Here is a 23,849-nt window from a genome sequence, read left to right on the forward strand (position 1 = left end):
CGATGTCTAAAATCATCAACATGCTGAAGAAAAAGAACCCAGAGCAACAGACTGGTGCGGTGACCTGTATTGTGGTTGGGGCAGGCAGTCGAGGAGGCACGTACGCAGCTTATGCACAGCACTACCCTGATAGAATGAGGGTGAGTTGACGGGGGTGGGACAGACCTAGCAACAGACTGGTGCGGTGACCTGTATTGTGGTTGGGGCAGGCAGTCGAGGAGGCACGTACGCAGCTTATGCACAGCACTACCCTGATAGAATGAGGGTGAGTTGACGGGGTGGGGCAGACCTAGCAACAGACTGGTGCGGTGACCTGTATTGTGGTTGGAGCAGGCAGTCGAGGAGGCACGCACGTCGCAGCTTATGCACAGCACTACCCTGATAGAATGAGGGTGAGTTGGCGGGGTGGGGCAGACCTAGCAACAGACTGGTGCGGTGACCTGTATTGTGGTTGGAGCAGGCAGTCGAGGAGGCACGTACGCAGCTTATGCACAGCACTACCCTGATAGAATGAGGGTGAGTTGACGGGGTGGGGCAGACCTAGCAACAGACTGGTGCGGTGACCTGTATTGTGGTTGGAGCAGGCAGTCGAGGAGGCACGCTTATGCACAGCACTACGCAGCTTATGCACAGCACTACCCTGATAGAATGAGGGTGAGTTGACGGGGTGGGGCAGACCTAGCAACAGACTGGTGCGGTGACCTGTATTGTGGTTGGAGCAGGCAGTCTAGGAGGCACGTACGCAGCTTATGCACAGCACTACCCTGATAGAATGAGGGTGAGTTGACGGGGTGGGGCAGACCTAGCAACAGACTGGTGCGGTGACCTGTATTGTGGTTGGAGCAGGCAGTCGAGGAGGCACGTACGCAGCTTATGCACAGCACTACCCTGATAGAATGAGGGTGAGTTGACGGGGGTGGGGCAGACCTAGCAACAGACTGGTGCGGTGACCTGTATTGTGGTTGGAGCAGGCAGTCGAGGAGGCACGTACGCAGCTTATGCACAGCACTACCCTGATAGAATGAGGGTGAGTTGACGGGGGTGGGGCAGACCTAGGCAGTCACAGTCTGAAGTCAGGAGTTACTGTACACCTAGGGCCATGAGGTAGCCCAATGGTAAAAGTTTTCGCTCATCACGCTGAAGACTCGGGTTTGATTCCCCACATGGGTACGATATGTGAAACTCATGTCCGGTGTCTCCTGCCATATTGCCTAAACAAAGTAAAATAATATATTCATTCACTTATTGTAAAACTGGTCTTGTAACTTGGATAGCTAATGTGTCAGGCCTGCACACAGATCAAACTTGTATGATGCATATGAGGGCAGAGTTATGGATTGATCTTGCATACAGACCCTGAACAAAGAAACAAATATATGAAATACAGCCCATGTAAGTCAAGAAACTGTGGCAAGTCAAGATTCAGGTTTTTAAAATGAAGAAAATCTCTGGGCTTCTTTATATTATACATTATGATTATATTTAGGTTTTTCTGTAATATATGTTCATTTCAGAGACTAGATGTTAGTCTAAGATATGCTTGTACTATCCTCAAAGACTTGGAGGGCTTAGGGAGAGAGACGTTGTTAGTCAAAGATATGCATGTACTAACCTCAAATAAAGTGAGTGAGTATGGTTGAGGCCGCTTTTAGCAATGTTCCAGCAATATCACGGCAGGGGACACCTTTGGGCTTCAATGTTCCCAGCAATATCTTCGTCATGACAAGTGAACACTTTAACAATTAGACTACCCCACCACCCCTGTCAAAGACTGAAGGAGGTTCCAGAGAGGAGGAAATGCATTGTAGTCAAAAGCATGGATTGAATTGTTCATATTTTTGATGATCAAATATTTTGTGAAATTATTTCATTTAATATATTGATGAAGTTAGCTGCTTTTTTGATATAATACATATGTCCAGTTGAATACTTTATAGAGTGAATTCACAATGCCATTTAGAAAGTGTTATCCCACATATAACATATGTTACTTTATAGGATTGATTGAGGATATTTTTGTCCAGGTGGTGGGATTAGCTGAACCCAGAGAATATCAGAGAAATCAAATCAAAGAAAGGAACAACGTCCCATCAAGCAATGTCTTCACAGGTAAGAGAACAATTACAATTGTGGAACACAGAATATACAACATCTGAAGGCATTTTCTGTCAAGTATAACCTTTTTCAGTTATTTGGTAGCCTCCTTGGTTTAGTAGACAAAGTGTGTGCCAGGAGAGTAGAAAGTTGGTTGTTTGAACCCAGACTTTGTCTTTTTAAAAAACGTTAAAGGATGGTTTTTGATGTAACCGAGTCTGATCTTCCTGAACAAGAAGATGAGAGACTTGTGAAGATATGAGTTAGAACTGTCTGGTCCAGACTCGATTAGTTAAAGACTGGGCAATGTAGATGAAATATTGCTCAGTGTGGCATTTAGGAACAAACAAGTTTGGCAAACGGATCCCCTTCCCTGCAGCCCCTTCCATAACTGACCATTTTGACCACAATGATGGAGGTCTTGGCATCAGTGTCTGAGTAGAGTATTCAAGGTTAACTAGTGGAAAAGCTTTATCGAACCAGAATTAGTCCAGACTAGTGCAAGCAAGCCTGGGGTGGTGGGGTAGCCAAGAGGTTAGAGCGTTCCATCATTACACCGTAGGGGTGGTGGGGTAGCCAAGAGGTTAGAGCGTTCCATCATTACACTGTAGGGGTGGTGTGGTAGCCAAGACGTTAAAGCGTTCACTCATCACACCGTAGGGGCAGTGGGGTAGCCAAGAGGTTAAAGCGTTCACTCATCACACCGTAGGGTTGGTGGGGTAGCCAAGAGGTTAAAGCGTTCGTTCATCACACCGTAGGGGTGGTGGGGTAGCCAAGAGGTTAAAGCGTTCACTCATCACACCGTAGGGTGGTGGGGTAGCCAAGAGGTTAAAGCGTTCACATCATTACACCGTAGGGGTGGTGGGGTAGCCAAGAGGTTAAGAGCATTCCATCATTACACCGTAGGGGTGGTGGGGTAGCCAAGAGGTTAAAGCGTTCCATCATCACACCGTAGGGGTGGTGGGGTAGCCAAGAGGTTAAAGCGTTCACTCATCACACCGTAGGGGTGGTGGGGTAGCCAAGAGGTTAAAGTGTTCACTCATCACACAGTAGGGGTGGTGGGGTAGCCAAGAGGTTAAAGCGTTCACTCATCACACCGTAGGGGTGGTGGGGTAGCCAAGAGGTTAAAGTGTTCGCTCATCACACCGTAGGGGTGGTGGGGTAATAAGAGGTTAAAGTGTTAAGCTCATCACACACGTGGGGGGTGGTGGGGTAGCCAAGAGGTTAAAGTGTTCACTCATCACACCGTAGGGGTGGTGGGGTAGCCAAGAGGTTAAAGTGTTCACTCATCACACAGTAGGGGTGGTGGGGTAGCCAAGAGGTTAAAGCGTTCGTTCATTACACTGTAGGGGTGGTGGGGTAGCCTAGAGGTTAAAGTGTTCGTTCATTACACTGTAGGGGTGGTGGGGTAGCCTAGAGGTTAAAGCGTTCACTCATCATGCCTATGACCCGGGTACAATTTGGGAAGCCCATTTCTTCTTTATAATCGCTAAAAGTGGAGTAAAACCATACTCACAAGAAAGCACATGTGTTAAAATATCAGGACAATGTTGCTGTATTTTCATATTACTTTATCCTGACAGACTGGCATGAAGCAGTCGAGAGAGACAAGTTTGCCGACTGCGTCATCATCACAACAGTGGACCGAGACCACAAGGTTTGTTACCCTTATGTCAGCATCATCCAATCTGGACTTATCCAGCTTTTTCTTGAAATTTTGCAATGGTTTTGTTCCAATGTCGGCAAATTCAACTTGAGCATGTTTTCTCCAGACAGCATTGTAGTAGAGAACAATTATTACAGTGCTTGACCATCTAACATGGGACATGAAATTCCAGGTTAGAATTGATCTTCAGTAACCAATGCTTGTCATAAGAGGCAACTAACAGAATCGGTAGGTCGGGTCGCCAACTTGGTTGACACATGTCATCGTATCCCAGTAACGAAGATCAATGCTCATATTGTTGATCACTGGATTGTCTGGTTCAGACTCGATTATTTACAGATCATAGACATATAGCTGAAATATTGCTGCAATCGATGTCAAACAACAACCACACCAAACCATCGTACATGTGTGTTACTCTCGCGATCGCTGCTCATAACATCAACCACTAGTTTTCCTTCAAATGTATAGGGGCAGTGGGGTAGCCTAGTGGTTAAAGCATCCGCTCGTCCTGGGTTCGATTCCCCACATGGGTTAAATGTGTGATGCCCATTTGTGGTGTCCCCTGCCGTGATATTGCTGGAATATTGCTAAAAGTGGCATAAGACTTTCTTTTACTTTCAGGATCCTGCTGTAGCCTTTGCCAAGAAGGGCTATAACATTCTGCTGGAGAAGCCAATGGCTGTAAGTGTGTACGATTCAAACATTGCTCAGGTAGTTCTGTCAGAAATACTTTGTTGATAGGATTCATTTGAGAAAATATGAAAATTAATCATTCTTAATTTTCTGACAAATTATGTGTCCAATATGTCATACTTGTTTAGTACAGCTTTTCAGTTCAGATTCCTCATGCTGGCATAATGTTGGAAGCCCATTGCTGGAATAGTGCTGAAACCAATATGAAAACCTTCTCATTGACTTTGAGAGGCATTTAGAAGTTGGATCAGTAAGGTAGCAATAAGTCACTTAGAACCTTCATCGAAACATCGCTGTCACTGTAATTAAGAAGTTGTTCATCCATATATTGCCATCTTTCTTATTGACTCACTGTATATCAAGGAACGTACAAGAATTATGACAAAATCATTTCTCTCAGATCAAACAAGATGGATTTTTGTTGAGTATATGGGGCGTTATGTTGAATATTTGGGTGTTGGGAGTGGGATTATCATGTTTAGGAAAGGATTGGAACCGTATTACAGACAGGCAGTTTGAATTTACTTTTACTTTAAAAGCAGACCGCCTCCGTGGTGTAGTGGTTAGAGCGTCCGCCCGGAGAGCGGAAGGTTACGGGTTCGATCCCCGACCGCGTCATACCAAAAGACGTTAAAATATGGTACTTGTTGGTCCCTGCCTGGCGCTCGGCATTAATGGGTACGTCAAGGACTGGTCGGCTCGGAGTCAGTATAAAGTGTCTAAGTGGGGTATTCATGCTTCACTGCGGCATGGTATCTCAGTGGGCTAGCACTATAAAACCAGCTTCAGTCTGGGCTAGTACAAGCAGCCGCACCTTCACATACACATGCATGCACGTCGTCATATGAGCGAAATATTCTCAAGAACGACGTTAAACCCAATTTCACCTCACCTCACCTTTAAAAGCAATAGCAGAGGCACTTGAATGTTGTTCCTGTTTAAATCTCACAAGGTGCTACTTCAGGTACTAAGCAGGTTCCAGGCTCCCTTTGTGCATACCAACTTGCTATATGCGAGACGGGGACCAGCTAATTTCCGGAAGCAGATTTCCGGTGACAAGCGTATATTCAAGAACGAGTTCTGGTTCAAATTGCGTGACTGCCAAATATAACTTTACTACCTGACCAAGTGTACAACCATGCTTGGCTGTCACAGCTGTTGACAGTCATAATTTCGGGATGGTTAGATTGGAAATTTGTTATCCCTGCAAGGATTATCGGTTCCTTACTGTCAACTGTCAATCATGAGGCCATTCGAAAAGGTATGAAACCTTGTCTCTACGAGATCTTGTCTCGCAAAGTGCCGTGACCTTCTTATGGACCCTATATGAATTAGTTTTACAGAAGTAAATATGCAAATAATGTTGTTGTTTGTACCAATTTTATATGTTTGTTGCGGCCAACATCAGGTTACGGAGGCTGACTGTCGTGAGATCGTGAAGACATGCAAGCAGCACAATGTTTGCTTGGCTGTCTGTCATGTGCTCCGGTATGTTCCGTGGGCCAGGAAGATTAAAGAGGTTATCGCTAGCGGCAGGATAGGGGAAGTGGTCAATATTCACCACACAGAGCCGGTAAGTAGTTCCAGGGCTATGCTCTTGTATGTATGTGTACTGTATTTGACGTATTTAATGTCGCCTCCCTAATAAACGCTCCCTATTAGAAATATGAAGCATGTTGAGTGTTCTTTCACCTCCAGCCCCCTCAACCAATTTTGACAATCAAATTTTTTTACTGAATTGTATTGTGATCAACAACTGAAAGAAGTAATATAGGTTACTGAGGTGAGATGGAAAGGATGTGTTTGCGATGTGTGGCAATTCCTGTTGACTGACTGTTTTATTTGATTTTAGACCTCTTCCTAGTTTGTGCCCCTGTTTCTTTTCATATCCTAATAAGCACCCCTTTTGGAGTTTTATTAACTTAACACCTGGGGTGCTAAATATGTTGAATACTGTATGTATTTATGAATTGATTCAATTCTTTATTTGATTTATATTATGGATAGACACCAGTTGGTAGATTATTTGGCTTGTATATATTTTTCTAAAAACATCAAGGTTTATTGTGTAAATGTGACATTTTTCAAAAGCTCCTTTTGGTTGTTTTCATTTAATGAGTTACCTTCCTTTCCACGTTGACCAACTTTGAACTTACACCCACTGCAGTCTAGGGCTGGGACGGGTACTCGGGTACTCGAATCCGGGTCGGGTACAGCTGGAATCGAGTCCTATTTCAAAGAATCGAGTACCCGGAAAGGGAGAGAACTCTAATTTCAAGGGCATGTAATTCTAACCTAGAGCAAAATGGACGACACGCGTACTAAGTTGAGTGTTTGGGCTCATTTTGAGCTTGATGCAAATGGCAAGAGAACCAAATGCTGACTATAGTACCATGTTATTTATTGCGGAAGCAGTACAAGTTCAATGCACAAACATCTTGCTCTAAAACACAACGTAGAACATGAAGGTGTTCATTACATTGTGTAACTCTAATACATTCACCATAAGAGAGATTGTAATTAAATGATTGTATGTGTTGGGAATTTCAATTAAAACTAATGAATTAACATGATAAAACGAACGTTTATTGAGAGAGCACATTCTGATTTGCAGATATAATGTTCGACTGATTATCATGACAATAGGAAGAAATATATATAGAAGCACAATTCACGTAGAGCACATATAATGCCATTCAGTTACTATACATTTTATAGTTTAACAAATAATAATCAGCATACAGTTATTCCAATGAAGATACGTATTGTTCACTTAGATACAAATTTAGAAATATTTAAATAACAACAGTTTTTGTGGCTTTTTTATTTAAACGTGAAAAAATAGCATTTAGATACATTTCTTTATCCCTACATTCAAACAAAAGTATTTCAATGCGACTTTTAATAATCTTCTGGAAGGATAAACATTTACTCACTACAAATATTTCATATACGGCCAATGAGTTATTCACGGCCCTGTATTAGCCTGTACTCTGTAATGTATAATAGACAAACTGTAATGCAACTGAGTTGTGCAACAGAACAACATGACCAGTCTTTCCAGCGAAGCATTTTGCGATGCTGCTGAACTCAGTTGCATTACAGTTTGCCGGTCTGAAAAAAAATCTTGTATAGAATTCTGCAGTCAGTAATTACATCAATCAAATTTTATTCTATGTAAATACATAAAGTCTACATGTAAAACATTATAGGTTCAGTTACAATATCACATCTGAAGGTAGTTGTTTACTAGTTGACAAAATAACTTTTCTTTTTCATTGACGTAACACACGTTTACATCTTTGGTATTGTCCAGTTAATGAAGGTTATTATTAACGACTGTAATTTATCTGCACATGAGCAATGAGTTGTCAAGTCACGGTAACAGCAGGAACGAAAAGTGCCGTGGAATGTAAGTAATGGTGTTACTCTTTTAGTTAAACAGACGTAAATTAAATAGTCTAAAATCAGTTTCAATGTCTTATTGCCATCCTTTCAAGTTTCTATAATAATCTCTGTCAAATCGTGATTGAATATTCAGAAAGTTGACAGAAGTGTTGTATTCCATACATTTCCGGGTACTCGATTCTGATTCGGGTAAGTACATGCGGGTACTCGATTCAATTTTTTCCTACCCGTCCCAGCCCTGCTGCAGTCAGTTGCCACATGTACAAGATTAAGATGGTAAAAGAACTGATTTTGATCAAAATTAAGTTTCGGTCCTATTTGTGAAGTATTTGTTTGGATGATCATTGGAGAAAAAAAATAAGAACAAAAATATTTTTATTCTTTGAGCTCTGTGGACAAAGGGAGATAACTCTTGTAATCGTGTTGACAACTTGTTCGTGTGTTTGAGAGGGAAGTCAAATGCAGTTCAGTCCAGTTTGTGTGATAATGTCTACAGAAATGTTTACTGTTTGTTGTTTTACACTTTCATGTTTGATATGCTTAAGAGTAAAAACTGTGTTTGCAGTTTTCTTTATGCAACATAGAATTGTCATATTTTCATCTATTTTTTGTGAAGTATGATAAATAGTGTTTAGTTGCCATACAAAAACATCATGGTTCCTAAAAAATGGTTTCTGTAAATATTACTGCTTTCCAATATTTAATGAATGTATACGTTTGTTTTTAACCAGGTCGGTTTCTGGCATTTTGCTCATTCGTTTGTTCGCGGAAACTGGCGCAATGCAAGTGAGAGTTCCAACTCTCTGCTTGCCAAGTGTTGCCATGACGTCGACCTCATCAAATACTGGTTCGGGGAGACTAGATGTCTCAAAGTAGCATCGTTTGGGAATCTAACACACTTTACAAAAGCTGATAAGGTATTGCAGCCAAGATATTGTCTTTGCTTGCCAACGTCCAAACGGTTTGAATATTTAGATCTGGACATTTGCTTTGACTGCAATTTTTCTTTTCTTTGCGGTGTTTGTTTCCTTTGCACATATGTATTCAAACCGGATCTTTTGCTTTTTTGCACCCTTTTGTGTGTGCTAGTTGTAGAAGTGGTAGTTTGCACAGGTGCTTGGTGATTGTAACACATACTTAAACATGCTAACAATAGCTGAGGGGTGGTGGGGTAGCCTAATGGTTAAAGCATTCGATTCAGCACACGGGTGCAATGAGTGAAGCCCATTTCTGGTGTCCCCTGCCGTGATATTGCTAAAAGCAGGGTAAAACCATACTCACTCACTCACTACAGCAGAGGACTGAGGTTCCTTTGTGAAATCTGTGAAATAATTCAAATAATAGCCGGTGAGATTCAGTGAAAATAAGGATTATCTGTCATTCATGAATGCTTTGTTTGAACCTTTGCAGAAGGACAGGCATTCATGAGAGAGAGATAGTTCTTAGGCAGCTACCTTTAGACTTTCAGCTTGAGTGGGCAATAATATGGTTGATCAGTTTTTTTCATGTGCATTTTTCTTTAACACAGATATTTTTTTTAATTATCTTTTTATTTCAGAAACTCCTGTTACAAATTGGGGCTCCAGCCCAGGGAATTTGTAACAGGGGTTTCTGAAATAAAAGATAATTACAGAACAAAAATTCTGTGTTAAAAACCCCCCAACATATTGAAATTTTGATGTTTTTGCCCCCTATTTGCATTTGTTTGTTGTGGAAGTTGTAGATAGCAAACCTGTTTACCTCTTTCTGGGTGATCGTGACTCACAGACTTTAATGTAGCCGTCTGACAGCTGACTGCTTAGATGGTTTTGAGGAACCGTCTTGGATAGTTTTTGATGGCATCTAAACACAAGGTAGTGAAATATCAATATTTAAAAAAATATGTCGACGGAAATTCCAATTCAGGTTGGTTTCTGGCACTTTCCACATGCCTTCGTCAGAGGGAACTGGAGGAATGAAGAAGAGAGTTGTAATTCTCTGCTGGGAAAGTGTTGCCATGATGTGGACCTCATCAAGTGTTGGATGGGGGAGAAGAAATGTCAGCGTATATCATCATTTGGAAATGTCAGCCATTTCCGGAAAGGGGATAAGGTGGAAATTTTGTCATACCTCAGGGATGCAGGTTATATCCATGTCTGTTAAACTGGGGCTGGTTGGTTGGTTTGTTGTTTAATGCTGCACTCAGCAATATTCCATCTATATGGCGGCGGTCTGTAAATAATCAAGTGGCCAGACAATCCAGTGATCAACAGCATGAGCATCAATCTACACAATTGGGATACGATAATATGTGTTAAACCAAGTCAGCGAGCCTGACCACCCGATCCCGTTAGTTGCCTCTTATGACAAGCTTGGGTTGCTGAAGACAAATTCTAACCCGGATCTTCACAGGTTCTAATATTTTACAACTGTTATCAGGGCCCCGACTGTCAGTAGTCTTCACACAGTCCCTGCACTACATTATGTTCCTTTACGACCAGCCCTTTCTGCCCTAAATAATGCTGAGTATGCTGACTATCAATATAGCTTGCAGAGATAGATCATCGTTAAATGGATATCGATTGATTATCAATAAGTATCAGAAAAGTAACTTCGGGCAAAAATGTATCTTCCATCTCACTGGGGCTCCTTTTGAATTTAAAAGTACTTGAAAAATTAAAGTTATATGTATTCAGAGACAAAGCGTTAGTCGTGACTGTCGGTAACTCCTATAGTTTAACATAGACTCAGGGATATACATTGAGTCCTTTATGTGAGGGTCCCTGGGACTCATACTCTTAATTTTCAGATGTCCTGGACTGAATATTATTAATACTATGTTGTAATATTGTTGTGTTTCAGTTACTGTTATTATATTGTGTATCATGTTCATCACATTGTTACAGTAATTAAATTGCAAATTATACCCGGTTAGTAGCAGACTCAGTGATGACTTATTGTTACTTCATCGAAATTGTTACAAAAAATGTTTGGACTTTTTCTGCATCTGTATGGATGCGCTTATAAATTTCGTTACGTCCGTTGTCAATTTTTATACATATAGGATGCAGGAATTTGCGTCCTGTAAATCCCTGATAGACTTACGGCAGTTGTAGTGCTAAGATCGCTATGTGAAACAAGACCCTGATTCGAGTTATGGTTATGTTTGTATTACTTACGTAGGTGATAACCATTATTAACATTAGCACTTATAAGAAACGCAAGCTTTTTTAATCATTCTTATAGTAATTAATTTTTAAGTTTGCCCAAACCTTTTTTGTTTCTGTGTCCTGGACTCCCATTTATATGTTGTATTAAACCGAGGATGAATCAGGACTTAACAATAAGGATTCACCTCACTGCAGGTATTTGGCCTGGGATTAGGAAATTTATGAAAATGGATTAGAAATAACTGAAAGAGACATTTACAGACACACTTTGTATTCTCATGTAATATTGTAAACAGTGAAAATATGCATACTATAGCTTACAGTGCAATACAAACATTACAATAACTTCCTCAAGGCTGCAACTAGTGAGGGGGCGGATTGGTAGCCTAGTGGTTAAGGTGTTTGCTTGCCTCGCTGAAGACCCGGGTTTGATTCCCAATATGGGCACATTGTATGAAGCCCATATCTAGTGCCCCCCCGCAGTGATATTGATGGAATATTGCTAAAATTGGCGTAAAACTCAACTCACTCATTCACTACAATTGGTGAAGTCATATGGAAGTTCTGACAAGTAACTAACTCTGTATATGGGAAAAAGACAACATTGTTTTGCCTATGATAGCAAGGTAAGTTCACTGCACTGCTATACACAATGCATGGGCATTATGTGGTATTCTAGTATAAATTTGGTCATTATTTGATTCTGATTGGTCAAACAGAGTCAAATCACAATAACCACATCTTCTTGAAGCAAGGGAGATAACTTTCTTGGCTGGAATTTCAGATAGTCAGTTTATTGTTTGGTTTGACTAATGAGCCTGTGCAGACAAAGCCATGTAATGAAATTGGATTTCAGTCGACTGCAAGATTTGCAAAGCAATCTTATAGTCAAAAGGGCATGGACAGATAATTTCAAAATATTTTCATGATGTTGCGCAAGTACGTGGATGCACTTTGCAAGGTATCACCAGTTTCATTACAATATAGCAGTGTATGAAATAAGACCCGTCCAACTGCCCGAGACGGGTTAGATTTCAGACGGCCGGTATACATTTACAGCTCGCCAGCCCGATGGTCTGGTAAAAATTTTAGATATCATGTTCCATACATCTGAGTAAATTCACCGTATCTTTAATTTTTCATTGTAACTGAAAATGGAGTTATTCTCTTTGGATTGTCTGGTCTGGATAAATCCATTTTGTGCTGGTAACATTTTGAAGTTACCCGCCCTGATGTCTGGCTGGGTTTTTGGCTTATTTCATACACTGAATATAGATCTTGATTTTCAATCAGATCATCTGAGTGTCATCATTTTGTCAGAAGCAAATTCAAACTAATATGATGGGTGGACTTTGATTGGTCAATAGAAGGGACATGACTCCTTACGGCCACTGGTGGCACTACAATCAGGCCATAGAATTCCAGCCTTGCTCAACAAGGATGGAAATGGGACTTTTGTAGTCAGTCAACCCCTTTGCTTCAGGAAGATGACTAACCACTATTGACTGAAACAGCTCATTTGATGTCAGCAGAACTGCAGAGGATAATAGGCATATTTTAATGCCCGTCATATGCACAAAGTATATCAATGTGAAAAAACAGTGTTTGAACATAGACAGCTCCATAATTTGTTTAAATGCTATTATCTCTGCTCTCTTAATTCAGACATACAATCCTTTCAAAATATCGGTCTCCACTAGGGCAGGGATGGGTAGCCCGGATACCCGGGACGGGTGGGTAATGAGTTGGACCCGGCTACCCGTCTCAATACCCGAACCCGTTATGATCATGTGACATAGATTAAACAATGTAATATGTTTTCAGCCAAAGGGGGCAGCATCTCGTTGCATGGACTGTCCACAGAAGATAGAGACCTCTTGTCCATACTCAGCGAAAAGATATTACCTTGATGAAGTCAAATCTGTGAGTTCTTATCAACAGAGTTGTCTTTGCTTAGCAAGACATTTGTGTGGACATTTAGATACCAGGCTATGAGATACAGAGGAATTATACTTATTGACTGGTTGTTTAATGCTGCACTCAGCAATATTCCAGCTGTATGGCGGCGGTCTGTAAATAATCAGTCTGGATCACACAATCCAGTGATCAACATCATGATCGATCTAAGAAATTGGGACACAATGACATGTGTCAACCAAGTCAGCGAGTCTGAGCACTCGATCCCGTTAGTCGCCTCTTACGACAAGCTTGGGTTGCTGAAGATAAATTCTAACACGGATCATCACGAGACTACAGTGGTATTAAGGATTATCTCCCATGAGTGAATGTCTTGTGTGAGCCATTGCAGAGACATTCATTCATGAGAGACATAATCCTTAGGTTGCTACCATTTCACTTTCAGGTTTCGTCAGACGGTAATTTGGTTTGAGATCAGCTTTTTCTTTTTAATGCATAAAAGCTCAGTTAATTTTTCCAACATGAACAGTTACTTGATTATAAATTTATACAGAAAATGAATTCTTTGTGTTGTTTAATATAGTGTGCCAGAAAATGGTACACAAAACGTCACAATAATTTGTGTATAAATCAAAGAGTTGTTCCATTATTTGCAAATTGCAGGTTGGTTATGAGTCATGATATCATATAAAATGTCAGATCTACAGATATCAACATTTTGTTCGTTGTATGACAAGAACAGCAGGTGATATCATACTATATTGTTCTCAACTGTGAACAAGGCGATATATTACTTAATCTTTCCAATAAGTTAGAAGAACTTTGCATATTGATTGCTAGAGGTTCAGTGAGCAGCCATATTAGGAGGCACTACGCAGAGTTATGTCCCTTGGTTTGAGTCCCAGATTTGTCCCAGGTGTGTTTCTCAGTGTGGCAGCAAGTTCCTGTGTTCATGGAATTCTGCAACAAACTGAATGTATGAGGCCTGCCCCACTTTTGTCTAACATTAACCTGACACATTGAGGCATCATTGACAGAAGAACTACCAGGATTTTCCGTATTTAAGCCCATTCGTCATTACGCCAATGGGCTTAGAAACTGGATATTTTCCTGTTATTAAGCCCATGGGGCTAAATTACGATTTCAAATTTTATTGTTTAGTGTGACGTCCCTTTGCAAAAGCACATGGCAAACTTCAGAATACATAACGCTTGTAGTGCACGTTTGTAGTGCAGTTAGAGGTTTTCATGTATACGTAACTTTTGGGAGTCCCAAGAAAAGGAGGTACTCTGTACTCAAATAGACAATCTCAATCCATATGACTCACACTCAATCGCAAGAAAATATGATAGTATCATAGGACACTTCCCAAAGAACAGAGTAAAGTATGTAAATATTTCATCAAAAAGAAGGGGTGTCATTCAAGTTCAGGTTTATGATAGTTCTTTAATGACTGTTTATGCTTCAGGCGTTCTGTTTTATTCCTTTTAAATTAACGTTCATTCCCTTTTATCGTGTGTTAGAATAACTTTGTTCAGTTGCAAGCATTGCCAAAATTTAAGCCCTTGGCTTAATTATTGGTTTTCTATTCGTTAACAAGAGGGGTCATTTTCCGTTACTAAGCCCAGGAATTAAATACGAGAAATCCCATTTCTTTTTTCTCATTACCTAAATCAAAGATTACTGATATAATGTACGATTTGGCATTTGTTTCTTTACCATGGCATAGATCAGGATATTCATTTCATGACACAATTATATCACTATGTTTTCGATAGCATGGCTGATATTTTTATTTGGTTGCCAGGGTAACCGAGGCTGGCCAGTTTCTGTCATCGCAGATGTCCCTGACATTGAAAGTGTGACAGAGGCCCTCAAGACTGGACCATATGGAAGATGTGTGTATGAGTGTGATAATGACGTAATGTCACACCAGGTGGGTCAAGGTCAAATTAAAATGAGGTCAAGGCCTTGAAAATTAGTCTGAAAGTGTCATGTTAGTCCGTGTGGGGTTGATTGCAGATTGTAATAATTGCTATTTGTGACATAAAGTTGAAGTATCAGGATATGGCCTTTTGGGCAATAGGAATATATGAAATGTGAAATACTAAAGTTTCAAAAAGATATGAAATATATTTCTGAACGTTATAAACATTTTCACTCTATTGTTGCCATTTTCACTAAACTTGTCAATTTTGCTGCACTTTTGTTATTTTCACTGTAGTATAGCGAGGGACTCAAATATGGCTTATGAGTCAACGAGTTAAATTATATTTGTAGAAAGTCTACTTATGACCCAATGTGAGATAAGATATTCTCTTGTATTTTTTGCACAAAAGATTTTGAATATTCACAGAGATGGCTTCTTTCTATATGCATATGTTGGAAAGAAACAAATGTCAATATTTACTCATCAGAACATATCTGATAAGTCATAAATTGTAATCAATGTTTGATTTGTTTAAATTTCTTTTTCATTACACAGATCTAGCTGACCAGATAGGGAAAGTGACTGCATCAGTAAATATCTTTGCAGGTCGTAAATTTCCAGTTTGAAGGCGGCTCAACAGCGAGCCTGACAATGGTGGCCTTTACGAAGAAAGTGTGCCAACGTGAGGTGAAGGTCTATGGGACCAGGGTGAGTTTATTTCACGTCACTGATGAGTGTAACATGGAATCTGCAACTTTCCGAATATTTTATTGGTGTTTGCAAATTATTTAAGGAAGGTCAAGGATAAAAGCTATTTTTTGCCCAGCGGAAGTGTTTAATTTTGAATTTGCCGACAATTTTGAAATATTGGTTGCCATAGTTGTCAGACATGTCCAGATTAGTGACTAACCATTTTTTTGTTCCTTCACTTGGAAATTGTGGGCTTCTGACATACATGACAAACAATATGGCAAAACTGAATGCTGGTTCAATACTACATCGCATTGTATTGCTGTATGGTCCTGTTCCCTGTGAATACATTCATATACTGAAGTACTGACATGCATTCTGTGTGACCGAGTTCATTCTGTCAGTCACTATAACAAATAAATATCAAATTATTTAAATTAATTATAAAATGTGAAAAATAGGAACTTTAATAAAAATTCCAGTTTGTCTTGGTTTGCGGGCTAAGGGCACTTATCTGTGAAGTATTCCGAGGCTGATAACCTGCGTATCCGGGTAAACTCTGCGGCCGATAAGCTGCATATCTGGGTAAAATACGCATCGAAAATTTCCAATAACGCATTGAATAGTAATCGCGAGAATGCAGCTTTTACATTTTGACACACGATCTGAAGTCAGCGATACTCACTTTGTTTTTATTATCTTGTCAAAGATGACTTAATGTATTTTTGGTCTCTCAGCAACTTATGAACAATGATTAAACATATCAGTGATATTTTGATCTGTTGTTTAAGTTACAGACTAAGTTTAAGTTATGTGGAAATGCTAACACAGTCAACTTGATTGTAAATGAGTGATTATTTAGTAAATATTTTTCATTATATTTAAGTTGGTTTTCGATGAGATATGACATAAGGCAGTGCATACCTGCTTAATAAACGCACTCAATGACATATACTTAGGTGAGTAAAATCACTGAAATACTCACATATTTGAAAGCAGTGGGTAACGGAAAATGAAATACCCACTCAACATTCATAATACCCACTCCAAAAAAATACAGTGGGTACAGTACCTACATGAGCTAAATCTTATCTGGAGCTCAGCAGTATTGACACTGCATTCTGTGTGAATGAGATTTTACTTTTTTCAACAATGGCTTTGCACAAACACATGCTGAATTATCCAAATTTATTGTCAAATTTGAGAAAATACAAACTTTGTGAAAGTCACAGTTATGAAAAATATGATTTGTATAAGGCACTTAGTTTGGAATCCTAGACAAATACCTGGGGATATTTAAAGGTCAGTTTCACTACAAAACACATGTGATACATGTGGTCTCACCTTAGGTAAGTGAGTTTGTTCATAAATTGCCTCTGTTCCCCCAGCAGCAAATGGGTACCTGGTGGGATAAGTCATATGACTAGAACCTTCAATCACCTAACAGGCAGCTTGGGTTATCGGGGGTAATGTGCTGATTGTGCGCTCTTTGAGTATGCCCGTCTGTGGTGTGGAGTATTGTGCAGTATAAGTACCCTCATTATTATTAATGGCAATTATACAATGTTTTGTCCATTGAAAAAGCTTCTAAACCCACACATATTATTACCAAATGATCTGACATGTTTTGCTTTGTTTGACAGGGAGAAATCTCATGTGTTGATGATGGCATCAGAGTGTTTGACTTCTTAAGTGGACAGACAAGTAAGACCTGTACATTTATTGTCAAATTAGTTCCTTTATTCATGTACAAATGCATCCTGTATAGCTAAGATCAGCTGGAAACAAATTAGAGTTTTATTTTAGAACTGGAACCCAGTAACCTCTGCTCGTCAGTAGAAGTGCAATGCATTTTTGTTAAGAAAAGAATTGGTTAGTTAGAAGTTGATTATATATATGCCATTGTTAAGATGTATCTCTTTTGTATGTGGGCCTATGGCCTTTCATGCAATAAAGAATTGAATTGATTTGACTAGGTTCACAGGATTTTAATGTATGGATGCTGTGTGAATTCTTGCCCTTCTAATGAATTTTTTTGGTTTCTTATAAAGACACAAATTACTCAATATGACTAGATTAGTCATATTAGACTAGTGATTAAAACAATGTCAGATGATCCACCTTCAAACTGTACACGTGTGATTGCTGAGATGACACAGTGCCTACTGTCCTTCGTTGACAGGTTTTTACAATTTACCATTAATTACTATGTATAAAATTAATTGTTCTCGTCACGATATGGCTGAAATATTGCCGATGTGACGATAAATTTTGACTCACTCACTCACTCACTTTGTGTTTATTATTTTGCCAAATATGATTTAATGTATTTTTGGTCACTCAGCAACTTATCGTAAACAATGATTATACATATCAGTGATATTTTGAATTGTTGTTTGATTTGCAGACATTGTGAAAATGCTAACATGGGCATTAAAAAGACCACATAACTGTAATAAGAGATAATTTGATAATGGGCATGACTGTCTGCTATGTCATCAGCTGCTATGAAACTATTGAGCATGTTTGTCTTGCCTGTTATGTAATGTTGCTGCAACCTAGGATCTATAACCCGTGAAGATCCGGGTTAGAATTGATCTTCAGTAACCCATGCTTGTTCATGCTGTTGATCACTGGATTGTCTGGTCCAGACCTGATTTTTTACAGACTGCTGCCATATAGCAAGAATATTTCTGAGTGCAGTGTAAAACGAAACTCACCCACCCACGAAAATCTATAATCCAAAAATATCCTATTTACCCACCCTGTCTAACCCTACTTACTCCATATTATTACTTTATTATTAACCTATCATAACTATGGGTGTGGGAAAAGGGGAGTTAGTTCTTAAACAGACCGTAATGGTGCTACGGAGCTCTCACTTCTGAACCAGCTGCTGGTATGGACTGACTACTGACAAGTGCTACAGTGCTTATATTGCTACCCAATCCCAGTGAATACATGGATAATGAAAGTAAATCTATCAGCGATTGGCTTATACCTCTCCAATCAAAGTGAACGCTCTAGATTGGATAACTGAAACATGGCGACGGATTGACCGACTGACCGACCTATGACAAATTCAAAGCACTCACTGACAATCGGGAAATATACGAGCTGCAACTCCTAATAAGTACCGACAAATTGAGCTTGCTGAAAAACCCATTTTACCACAACTGCATAATGGCATGTACATTTGACAATGTAGATTACAGCACAAACTTGGACATTACACAAATGCAAAACCAATATCTTATTTGCACAAAATAAACAGGAAGCTTAATATTTCAGATATCTTCCATACCAACTTTTAAGCCAAAAGTGAACAAAATTTGAAATCTTGGCCTTTTTCCATATGTCAAGTCCAAAACAGGTATAAAACCTAAGTTATGAAAAATTATGTTATTATGTATGGTACAAATACAGAAAATGCATTTACAAATAAATTCCTTCTAATGAATTGTCCAATAAGTGAATAAAATTGCCTTACCATTACTTCAGACCTCAAAACATTCTTTCCTGACTCCATGTGCATGCAGCAGAAACCACATGGTGATTTTGAACACCCCAATTAGAAGTTATCTCCCTTCTTATTAAGGTTGACTTAAAATTGGCACCTCATAAAAAGTGAAATGTGTTCAAAACTAGCAAATGAATAAACCTTTTAACCATTATGATTACTTAATATTGTAGAATTCTGGTGTCATATGAAAAAGAAAAGTGGTGGAAATATTATTAACAATTTGTTTTACTACCTTAACCAACTGAGCCAGTATAAATGAAATAACAGGAAATTAACATTTTGACCATTACAATGCTGTTCCCTGCTGTTATTCCCATGTTGAACTGACCCCCTCCCAGATACTATTCCCATGTTGAACTACCCCCCTCCCAGATGCTATTCCCATTTTGATCTGCCCCCTCCCGGATGCTATTTCCATGCTGATCTGCCCCCCTCCCAGATGCTATTTCCATGCTGATCTGCCCTCCCCGGATGCTATTTCCATTTTGATCTGCCCTCCCGGATGCTATTTCCATGCTGATCTGCCCCCTCCCAGATGCTATTTCAATGCTGATCTGCCCTCTCCGGATGCTATTTCCGTGCTGATCTGCCCTCTCCCAGATGCTATTCCCATTTTGATCTGCCCCTCTCGGATGCTATTTCCATGCTATTTCCCTGGATGCTGAACTGCCCCTCCCGGATGCTATTTCCATGCTGATCTGCCCCCTCCAGGATGCTATTTCCATTTTGATCTGCCCCTCCCCGGATGCTATTTCCATGCTGATCTGCCCTCTCCCGGATGCTATTTCCATGCTGATCTGCCCCTCCCAGATGCTATTTCCATTTGATCTGCCCCCCTCCCATATGCTATTCCCATGCTGATCTGCCCTCCCAGATGCTATTTCCATTTGATCTGCCCCTCCCAGATGCTATTTCCATGCTGATCTGCCCCTCCCGGATGCTATTTCCATGCTGATCTGCCCTCCCCTATTTCGCTGATCTGCCCTCCCGGATGCTATTTCCATTTGATCTGCCCTCCCGGATGCTATTTCCATGCTGATCTGCCCCCTCCCGGATGCTATTCCCTGATGTTGAACTACCCATGCTGACTCCCATATGCTATTTCCATGCTGATCTGCCCCCTCCCGGATGCTATTTCCATGCTGATCTGCCCCCTCCCAGATGCTATTTCCATGCTGAACTGCCCTCCTCCCGGATGCTATTTCCATGCTGATCTGCCCCCTCCTGGATGCTATTTCCATGCTGATCTGCCCCCTCCCCGGATGCTATTTCCATGCTGATCTGCCCCTCCCAGATGCTATTCCCATGTTGAACTACCCCACTCCCATATGCTATTTCCATGCTGATCTGCCCCCTCCCGGATGCTATTTCCATGCTGATCTTCCCCATCTCAGATGCTTTTCCCATGTGATCTGCCCCCCTCCCCAATGCTATTCCCATGTTGAACTGCCCCCCTCCATGATGCTGTTCCCATGTTGAACTGTCTCCCTCCACAATGCTGTTCCCATGTAAATGATGTAATTGATTTTCATTTTACAATATTTAAAGTTCATTTGTCAATAATTGCCTTCGGCTCAATCAGGTGAGATTACTGTAGGTGATTAACACTTGATTTCAATCTTTCAGCCACAGAAAGTCTAAAGGTGGATGAGTTCGCCCGGCGATGGGGCCATGGAGGAGCGGACTATCACCTCATTCACACCTTCGTCACAGCCATCAAGGTAACTTTCAAATAATTGTCATGAGTAGGCAGTAGACAGGCATCCAGCAGGCATGCAAGGCCACACAGAAATGCCAACCACTCTGATTTTGGCGGAGTTACTCCGATTTTCAAATACAAAATCTGCTCTCCGATTTCTCTTTAAAATACTGATTTTTTAGAAAAAAATCTGAATTTATTTTTACGGTATACAATTTTGTAAGTCACTGGTGATTTATTTGAGTGAACACTGGTAAAGCATTCAGAACTTTAGCTTGTGATCCTTTGGGTGTCGATTGTGTACATTGTGTGTTATTGACGATGAAGTTTCACAAAGTTTTTCCTGAATGCATGTCATAGTCTGTATGAAAGTGAAACAAAATGGCAGAGCTGACCACGTGCTCACCCCCAACTCGCACCTTTGGTGCTCAGGCCTGGTTTTCAGTCGTGACTCCGTTTTCCTTAGATTCAGGGTAGGCATCTCTGGTCCACATGGTCTGAGTTGCCGTGGGTTACTGTTTCAGCCATTCAAGTACTTCTGGTCATGGGTTTGAACATAAGGATTTCCCTCATTTGTGCTACAGCACCCATACCAGGGTGAAAGGGTTTCAGCAGATTGTATACATAGTTGACCTTTTCGCTTTAATTTTCCCCTGCTTTGAGCTGACAAGCCCTGATATAACTGATTACTCTTCAATGGGGATTTAAACACCAAAGTTGCTTGCTCTAGTGTCCCAGATATTCTTGTATATTCCATAGTAAGACTGTTCCATTTATGTGTTTCATAAGGCCAGACCAATTTTATTTCTTGTTTTACGGATGCACCTGTCATATCTTTTAAAGAATAAGAAAAAAAATAAAATTATATTTTCCCTGCTCAAAAAATAAAATTATGATGTTTTTATTGGTCAAAAATGTAAACTTACAAGAAAAATGTTTTTTTAATGTTTTTTGCCCCATATACACTTCATAAATTGCCAAAAGTAAAATACTTTTTGACTGGTGATTTTATTTTATTTATTTTTTGCTCCTGCCTTTAGGTTTTCTGAGGACAAAAATCCGTAAAACAAGAAATAAAATTGGTCTGGCCTAAATATGAAAAATCTGTCTCATCAGGATTGTTTTTTGTCATCCATCATCCAGTTGTCAATATCTGATCTGTCCATCCATTGATCATTTGTCCATCATCTGTCCATCCTTCTTTCTATCATTTTCCAATCATCGTTTTAATTTTTCTAGGCGTTGACCTGAAAGACTTGAGCAGAAGTCAGAATGGGCAACCATCGTGTATTAAATGGCAATATTGTTTTACTTCCAGGAGAATAACCCGGAATTGATAGAGACAGGAGCAGATGACACTCTCAACAGCCATCTTCTTGTCTTCGCTGCTGAGAAAGCTCATAAAGAAAACTGTGTCGTGACGATAAATCCAGATGGAACATTTTAAGGAACATCCTGCAAGAACATTTCAAGGAACATTTTTTTTTCCTTGGGCTGAAGGTCTATTTTTGTACTATTCAAGGGGTTATACATATACTTAGACCCATGAGTGGATAAAATCATTGAATCGAAGTTTGTAAATGATCACAGTATTCAAGATGAGTCTTGATATTGAACTATCTTCACTCAACAGTGATTTGTACATCTGAACTAAAGGGACCAACTATTTCATGTCCTTTATGAAGAGGAAGTAGGGGCTGCTGATGTCTTGGATTCAGTCCTCCAAAAAGAAGACAATCTCATTCAAATCTGATAAGATTAGAAATCTCAGCACATAGTATAACAGGTCACATCAGATTGACATTTCATGCCCTTCACCTTTGACCTCATCGCTGAAAGGTGAAAGAAGGTACAACTGTGTTTTCAAATCATACAAGCTCAGGGCATTTCAGGATAGCCTTTTAAAATGGAAGAGGCAAACAATCTAGGGCCATCTATGAAACATTCAAGAATATTCCTCAGTTCAGTTCTCAAATTTTGAATCAAGAATTTTGTTGAAAAATGTGTAAGTGTGGTGGTTGTGAATGGAAGTTGCCATTTTGAGACTGGAACCATAAAGCTCAAGAAACTTGCTTTTCTATATCGTTGGTGAGTCAAAGTTAGTGAAATGTCTTTCTGAGCTGTCCTCACATCTCTGTAGTAGGCACTCATTAAGATCTGATTTTAATGAACCATATTCACAATTTTTTCCTTATTTATATGCAAACAGCTTGTGGAATCCTTGATAAGTCCCAGACTTTTGATCACCACCTGATACAAAAATCCAATCTAAAATAAAAATGACAATTAATGGAACCATTACTTGTGGACATAGGGGTGGTGGGGTAGCCTAGTTGTTAAAGTGTTTGCTTGACAGCTGAAGACCCGGTTCGATTCCCCACATGGGTACAATGTGTTGCCCATTTCTGGTGTACCCGCTGTGATATTGCTGGAATATTGCTAAAAGCGTAGCGTAAAATTAAACTACCTCACTCACTAACTCACTTGTGCACACACATCAGACATTATTATATGTCTGGCACACAGAAATAAGCATGCAGTAGTGAGTGAGTGAGTTTTAGTTTTATGCCTCACTCAACAATACTCCAGCTATATGGCCACGGTCTGTAAATAATCGAGTCTGGACCAGACAATCCAGTGATCAACAGCATGAGCATCAATCTATGCAATTGGATTACGATGACATGTGTCAGCCAAGTCAGCGAGCCTGACCACCCAATCCCCTTAGTTGCCTCTTACAACAAGGATTGGCTACTGAAGATCAATTCTAACTCTGATCTTCACGGGTGTAAGCATGCAGTAACGATAACAATGAGATCTGAATTCCAGTTAGACTCAGTATGAAGAGACATGATGTAAATGTCATTCATGCAGGGGGATACTTTACATACTGACGTCAGAGCTCATGCTGATTTCTAGGTCAACCACTATCACTTTTCATTGCAAAATGAGACTGTCCAATTTGTGGACTGTTGATACTTTTCAGTGTTGTTGAAATAAATATTTTAGACTTCAACCATCATGTCAATACATCGGTACTGATTGCTAGTGTTAGGTTTATTAATTGTAGGATGGTA

The 23,849-nt window shown here is 40.0% G+C and overlaps 1 protein-coding gene and 1 long non-coding RNA gene across 2 annotated transcripts; one reads left to right on the top strand and one right to left on the bottom strand.

Annotated features, from left to right (window-relative positions):
- LOC124287247 lies at nt 1-23,169 on the top strand. Its single transcript, XM_046723746.1, has 13 exons — nt 1-140; nt 2,025-2,109; nt 3,678-3,751; nt 4,385-4,444; nt 5,865-6,029; nt 8,596-8,781; nt 9,770-9,955; nt 12,838-12,936; nt 14,738-14,866; nt 15,467-15,568; nt 17,194-17,254; nt 20,700-20,794; nt 22,091-23,169. The coding sequence occupies exons 1-13, from the start codon at nt 3-5 to the stop codon at nt 22,217-22,219; spliced, it is 1,509 nt and encodes a 502-aa protein (XP_046579702.1). The 5' UTR covers nt 1-2; the 3' UTR covers nt 22,220-23,169.
- Nucleotides 1,595-20,926, bottom strand: LOC124287251. Its single transcript, XR_006901236.1, has 3 exons — nt 20,859-20,926; nt 6,888-6,893; nt 1,595-1,607 (listed from the first exon to the last, which is right to left on the bottom strand). It is a non-coding gene; the product is annotated as an uncharacterized LOC124287251 (long non-coding RNA).
- Nucleotides 23,170-23,849: the final 680 nt, after the last annotated feature.

This window comes from Haliotis rubra, unplaced genomic scaffold (genome assembly GCF_003918875.1).
Source record: "Haliotis rubra isolate DU_JTF1 unplaced genomic scaffold, ASM391887v1 Scf4, whole genome shotgun sequence".
NCBI classification, from domain to species: domain Eukaryota; kingdom Metazoa; phylum Mollusca; class Gastropoda; order Lepetellida; family Haliotidae; genus Haliotis; species Haliotis rubra.

Excerpts from the sequence above, each read along its gene's own strand:
- LOC124287247 (XM_046723746.1), top strand. The coding sequence starts at position 3 with ATGTCTAAAATCATCAACATGCTGAAGAAAAAGAACCCAGAGCAACAG. Across the intron at positions 3,752-4,384 it reads CAGTGGACCGAGACCACAAG|GATCCTGCTGTAGCCTTTGC; the intron begins GTTTGTTACCCT and ends TTTTACTTTCAG. Across the intron at positions 8,782-9,769 it reads ACTTTACAAAAGCTGATAAG|GTTGGTTTCTGGCACTTTCC; the intron begins GTATTGCAGCCA and ends ATTCCAATTCAG.